Genomic DNA, 6,697 nt, shown 5'->3' with positions numbered 1-6,697 from the left:
AGTCCTTGAGCATTCTAAGTATCTGTTCAGGCTGGTTTTGTCACATCGAAGCATCTGAATAGTGCTGGCCTCGGATTTTAGATCCATGCAAATTACAGTGTTGCCTGGACGTGCCTTCGTCCTCTTTATCAACGCAAACGCGAAATCCGATGACCGATCTATTAGCTCATTGAAGTCCCTCGTTACCAAATGTATTTTCAATTATGAAGGCGCGATAATCGATCCATAACGTGCGTAGTATATCGTCTGCAACTGTTCTCAAACGAGCAACTAGCCAAGCTGATACTGTAATATCTCCAGTGCGACTTGAATATAGTGTAAATTCTTAAGCTAACATAGATCTTACGTAAAGAGAGTTTGCGCAATTACAGTATGCTGTACAGTACTTGTCCGCTAGGATGTAGAGCCGAGCGTGAGAGAGGAAGACTTCGCTAAATTATTCGCAGCTTTTGCTGTTCTTTGGTGGTGCATAATAATATTATAGCTTCACCACCAACACCTTGCTCCAATGGGTACGGTTGGAACGTCGATAAGCTTTACCTGGGATAATGCCTTTGGCTCAGGCGGGTCATGTAGACGTACGGCGACGCCTAGGTTCCTGAAAAGGTTGACTGGAGCACGCTTACCTTCCATCAGCCACACACGACGTTGGTACCAGATGTTAGGTTTATTCTACAAAGTTTTTTTGGTAGATAGACTACTTGAATAAAGGCATAAAACATCCTAATTACAATGAATGAGCGCGAGATATGTTTCATTATCCTGCTTCGGATTAAGTAGGCCTTCAGAAAAATGCCAGAACAAAACGAAGTCCCAATATTCATGTGATTACGGCATTATGCCTAGGTATCTAACGATTATTACTGCCTGTCATACTCTTCCTTTCTCGCACTACTGGCTTATTGCATTTGATACCTGCATCCATCGCTCGAGCCCCAGCTTTCCATTTTCATACCTAACTTCATTATTCCATGATAATAACAAGGGTATGCAACAAAGACAATAGCCTCAGCCAAGGTATGCAGCATATGCGCTATGCAGCTAGAGAATTCTCCTTGAGTTAGAGTGAAATTTCTGGTCTATCTTATGTTGGTCGCTTATGAATAAGTACATTCCGTCACAGATTGTACGCTATCCTAACCAAACTTGGAGAAAGATAAGTGTAAATAAATATTAGTAGATCTCCTCTTTAATGGATTTGGAAAAAGAATATGAGAAAGATTGGTCAAAATCAACTCTACCCTCGGCATTGTGGGTCATACAAGGGTTAATCAAATCAACTCTACCAGAGTTGGTCTGAGTCTTACCAATATAGGCCCTCCCTTTCACCATGGCCACCTATATCAAAAGACATTGACGGGATATAAGAGATAGCATGTTCTTCAACTTCTAGCTTTAGCGTCATGGAATTATAACTGCATTCACGAAGTTAAACTAAAAACCTTACTCTCGTCTCTGATTCTAGCCCCCTAGATCTCAAGGCCTTTCGATTTGCGTATAGCAATATCGCGAGTTGATATTGCGATTAAACTTTGTTTTCCAGTCGAGTCGACAAACATACTGCTTGAACACTCCGAATTTCGATTTGCAGACCCATATGAATTTGTACGTGTCTCAAAAATCGCTCACAGTCGCTGCACACGGACCGCGATACCAATATGAGGGCCCGGTTCAAGGGTTGTTGGGAGCAAGATTTCCACGGCTCTATAAGCTTGGCTTTGGCAGCCTGCTCGTTCTTGCCTGCCAAAGTTAAATTTCTAAGCAGTTTCGCAAGCTTGTCTCCTGATTCTGAATTTGATTCTGATACTTTTGCGTTGTTCACCTGGTTCAGAGGGGACAAATGCTTGTGTATGAAATACGCAATGAGCTGCTTTTCGACATGGGATGCATTATACTGCCCCGGAACGCCGTGATCATAGTCCAGGTTAGGCCTAAGAGAAAATTTAATTTCTCGACAAAGTTTCATGACCTCAGTCGTCCAGTGCTTTCCGGAAATGACGAAATTTTCGACTTGATTGTGCCCCCAGCCGCTTTTTGCATAGACATCAGCAAAGTCTCCATAACGGCGCATGGCGGCAAATGCTTTGGTTTGGATGACTTGATGAAGTCGAGGTGTCAGTATGAGAGAAGGTACCTGGCCTCGATACTCAATCTGGATGGAATCGCTCCCACATATAGATCCGAAATCCTGGTCAGTTTCTCTTGGTGGCTGTCTTGCCGCTTGTCCCACCAGTCGAACGCTGGGTATGAAACGAATTTTTGTCGTGTCGGCCTCGCAATATGCTTTATTGCAAGACGAGCAGTCCAGACGCTGTGATTTGAGCTTCGTCTTCCGCGAGGAATCGCAGGGGAGCAACACATCGATAGCATTTTTCTTTTGAATGCAATAAGCGCTCTCCATAGGGAATCTGAGAGCTCGATGCTTCTATTTGTCTTAGCCGCTGCAAATATACATCCGTAGATATAGGTATCATTACAGATTGGGAATCAAGCTGCGAACTTTCGAGATTTCCACCAGAGTATATTGAATGTTGGATGATGCTTGTACATGAGTGCTTAGGAAGCGAAAAACGTTTTCTCCAGGCAAGTAAGATGCAAGACTAACTGGACAAAATGCTTGTTTATATTGCCTTTTGTAAAGATCTAGAGTGTAACCTGCACTTAAGGTTTGCTGGTAACCAAATCCGGCCTGAAGACGCTTAGTATGAAGCGCACCAATTAGCCTGACATTCAGAACTTGAATTTAAATTGACACTGTCAATGTGGGATGCAGAACTTCTTAGACTGCCAAAGTCACGATAACAGTTTAGTGCGCTGTTTTACATTGTTTGTGCGAGGATGAATAGATGTAGTGGCCTGGAAAGAATTTGACTAGTCATTAGGGAAACGAGCTTGGTCTTCGTTCTAGATGAGGTGAAAAAGTGAATTTTAGAATGATATAGCAGTTATGAGGAAGCAGTTTTTTTTTTTTTTTTTTCTTTATTTAACATTAACCAAATGAACGAACTCGTGCTGTATTTGTAGGTTGACTGCTCGCCTTGAATTAATGCCCCACCAGCGCTTGTAGGAGACGTCAATACTGTTGATGTTTCGTATGAGGTTCCATCGTGTGCCACAGTGGGTTACGCGTGTCCGTGAGGACACCGTTTGTTGATTACTTTCTTGCAGCTGTTCTGTTTTTAGTAATGACGTATCGGCTTTCGGCTTGGAAAAATTGGAACTGTAAACGTTCTTAAAAGTTTAGGTGACCGGATTTGTTCGAAGCCAATATCGGCACACTACTGAATCATTGCAGAATTGTCACCTCAACAGCAGGCGTCAGTGAGCGCAGCTGGACAGTATCCAAGTAATGGCTTCTAACGCTAGACAGAAGACCGAAATTTGGGCTTACCTTAGGGCAGATAAGGGAGAGGGCGGTTGCGGGTCAGTTAACCTTAATGATGCTGTGGAATGCAACTTCACCGCAAGCAGTCGGGAATGACGTGTAAGCAAATTTTCACCCCATCCTTAGTTATTTTTATTTTCGTCAGGCTTTCCGTGACCATCTTGAGGGTAAGCATAAACGGCTTTGCTTGCTCGACTTGTTACGCTTGAAGATGTCTGCTGACGCTTCTCTGATGGTCTGGGCTTGAGGGTCTATGTATAGTGAAATTCTACATCACAAACAGCGATGCATTAGTCGACTAGCGTGGTCTCGTACCTCTGAGTGCCGCCAACCGCGAAGCATTATTGAGATTCTTTGGTTTCCGTGAGGCGGGGAAGATGATTTACTTCCATCTCTGAGTTTAATGCTGTACTCTACTCGCCTCTTGGTGGTTGAGGCGGGTTGATTGGATACGAAGCAACTGTCATCAGCCTTTTGCGGAACAAATATTCATCATCCTCCCTCGAACAAACTATTGCGTTATTTCTCTTCAAGTTCATAAGAGATGCGTCCGCAAGCGGCAAGAAGGAGTTATTGGAACAGGCAACATTGGGATATATAAGTTTCGATGCCCTGATACCTTATTCTGTAATTCCTGTTCTAAATGAATATTGGAAGAATATTGCACAGCAACACCATAAAAACAGCTAGGAAAATGACGGCAGTACGGGATATACAGGAAATGGATAACCCAGAACGCCTTCGATACTTCCGCGTGATCGATCAACTTCGCGGTTTTGGGATCAATGAAGATCTGCCGCTTCCACAGGTAAGCTTTCGCCTCAAGTTTTACTCAAAAACCCTTTTAACAAAACATTTTAGATTGTTGTGGTTGGGGATCAATCTAGTGGGAAGTCATCACTCCTTGAAGGTCTCACGGGTCTCTCGTTCCCTATTGCCTCAGACCTCTGTACGCGTTTTGCAACGCAAATTGTACTGCATCGTACGCCAGGGGAAAAAGCTTTGGTCAAAGCTTCCATTGTGCCTGGCCCCTCCAGTCTGAATGATGAAGCTCAAAAGAGGCGACTGCTGGAGTTTGATATGCAGATGAATGCTGATGAGCTTAGCGGACCTAAATTTGCTTGGGTTTTAGATGAGGTACGTGCTGCTTCAAGCTCTTCAGGATACTTTAATAATGCTAAATAGGCCGCTGAATATATGGGATTGCCCAATTCTGATGGACAAGATATTGAGAAAATGACGAAGCGTTTCTCTGACGACATTCTACGCATCGAAATCTCCGGACCAGATCAACATCATTTGAGCGTGGTGGATGTGCCGGGGCTGTTTCACAGTAAGATCGCTCCTTTATATAGATCTTCAGTCATGTTGACTCCTCAGATCCTACTAAGTATCAGACTCGGGAAGACTTGTCTGTTATTCGGGGACTCATCGAGACCTACACAACAGATGCGAGGACAATCATTCTGTGAGAATTTCGATTGAAGGGAAAGCCAGCATTCTACTGACTATCTTCCAGGGCAGTAATGGATGCACGAAACAATTTGGCAAATCAAGAGGTCTTCAAGATGGCTCGCGCAGCGGATCCTGCAGGTATTCGTACCGTTGGCATCATTACCAAGTGCGATGCGTTGCAATCTGGAGATGAAAATGGGGTACGTAATATTGAAGGCGTCTTGTGAACTGAATCTTACGGGTTTAGGTCCTCAACATCGCACAGAATAGTGTAGAGCAGCTTCAACATGGGTGGTTTGTTGTGCGGAACAGGTCGACTAAAGAGATACAAGAAGGTGTAACAATTCTTGAACGTCATGAAAACGAAAGACGATTCTTTCAACAAGCTCCTTGGAGTGCACTGCCAAAAGACCGAGTAGGTGTGAAGGCTTTGAAGCCTTTCCTGGGTCAATTGTTATATGAACACATTCGTCGTGAATTCCCTGCCCTTGTCAAGGAAATCGAAGATCTCTATAGAGAGACGCAGCGGAAAGTGGAAGCGCTTGGAGCCTCTCGCCAAACTGCGGCAGAGCAGCGACAGTACTTGACGCGTCTGGCAAATCGGTACCAACGCAATGTGGAAGACTCTCTTGGGGGAAACTATGCCGCAGATCTCGATACTAAGAGTCAATTAAAGCTACGGATGCATCTTCGTGATTTGGCAGATCAATTCGAGAAAGATCTTCGGTCGAAAGGACACACGTTTCCTTTCCAGCAGCCTGATGGATCAGTCGATGCGGATTACCTTGACCAGGATTTTGACCCAGAAGTTCAAGACATTATGGGATGGATTCACGAAAGATACAGAGACGCTCGCGGTGCAGAATTGCCTGGCACGGTTAATCCGACCCTTCTGATCAATTTATTCCGACAGCAAACTGTTCAATGGGAACAAATAGCTGGTGGTTATCTCGAACAAGTATTCCAACTCATTACGGAGTATTCTCAGTTGGAGACTTGTCGAACTGAAGAAGACAAATCAATTCGCGCCTCTTTGGAATCCTCAATACTTTCCCGCATTGAGTCCACCAAAATGTCGGCCAGGAGTCAGCTCATGGGTCTATTAAATGATGAACGAGGCGGAATTTTACAAACTGTGAACCATTATTTCGCCGAAACACTTGAAAATATCCGTCAAGAGCGCGTCATTGCTCGTGTGCAAGCTCTTGGCTTTCAAGATGGCCAGACTTATACTGTCGATCTAGGAAAGCTTACTGGCGCTATACATCTGAGTAACGAAGACCAAGCTGTCAATGACATTCACGATGTATTGAAAGCTTACTATAAGGTGGCTATCAAAAGGTTCGGAGATTACGTGGTGGTCTCGGTGGTCGAGAGATTAATGGGCGACCAAGGAGCGCTCAAATTCTTTTCTTCGGAACACGTTGGAGGTCTATCTGATATACAGCTGGCGGAGATGGCTGCAGAAAGCTATACCACTTCGGCCGCAAGGGTGGAGCTCGAGCACCGGTGCCAGAGGTACCGTGAAGCCCTTCATGTGGCCAAAAGCGTCTAAGTAGATTTGGTTTGAACTATCTCTGGATTAGGTTTTGCCCCCTTGTGGTTTCCCTAGTCTGTGACGCAAATGCAAGAGATATTTGCGAGTTATGTTTTTTGTTTTCAAAGCAGGTTCAGTATGGTATACTTAGCGCAAATAGCAATTAACTGTTATATTGCTTTATAATCTGTTCCTTGTACTTCTAGTAATTAGTTTGGTATTACTTTTGTCTCTAGTGGTATTTTATCTAGGGGTAGTTTATTTGGTAATAGTTAAAGGGTAACTAATTGTCACGACCCAACAACTTATAGTCATGATAA

The 6,697-nt window shown here is 44.0% G+C and overlaps 1 protein-coding gene across 1 annotated transcript; it reads left to right on the top strand.

The window, feature by feature from the left end:
• Positions 1–4,079: 4,079 nt before the first annotated feature.
• Positions 4,080–6,395, top strand: TrAtP1_011981 (uncharacterized protein; the record flags this gene model as incomplete). The annotated part of the gene is made up of 6 exons (XM_066115335.1): positions 4,080–4,193; positions 4,247–4,522; positions 4,571–4,718; positions 4,766–4,853; positions 4,905–5,040; positions 5,088–6,395. 6 exons carry the CDS (start codon positions 4,080–4,082, stop codon positions 6,393–6,395), a joined length of 2,070 nt encoding a protein of 689 aa, XP_065971433.1.
• Positions 6,396–6,697: the final 302 nt, after the last annotated feature.

The sequence above is a fragment of the Trichoderma atroviride genome, chromosome 7, assembly GCF_020647795.1.
Source record: "Trichoderma atroviride chromosome 7, complete sequence".
Classification (NCBI taxonomy): Eukaryota; Fungi; Ascomycota; class Sordariomycetes; order Hypocreales; family Hypocreaceae; genus Trichoderma; species Trichoderma atroviride.
The sequence above is the reverse complement of the archived record's forward strand: the minus strand, read 5'-3'. Positions and strand labels throughout refer to the sequence as shown.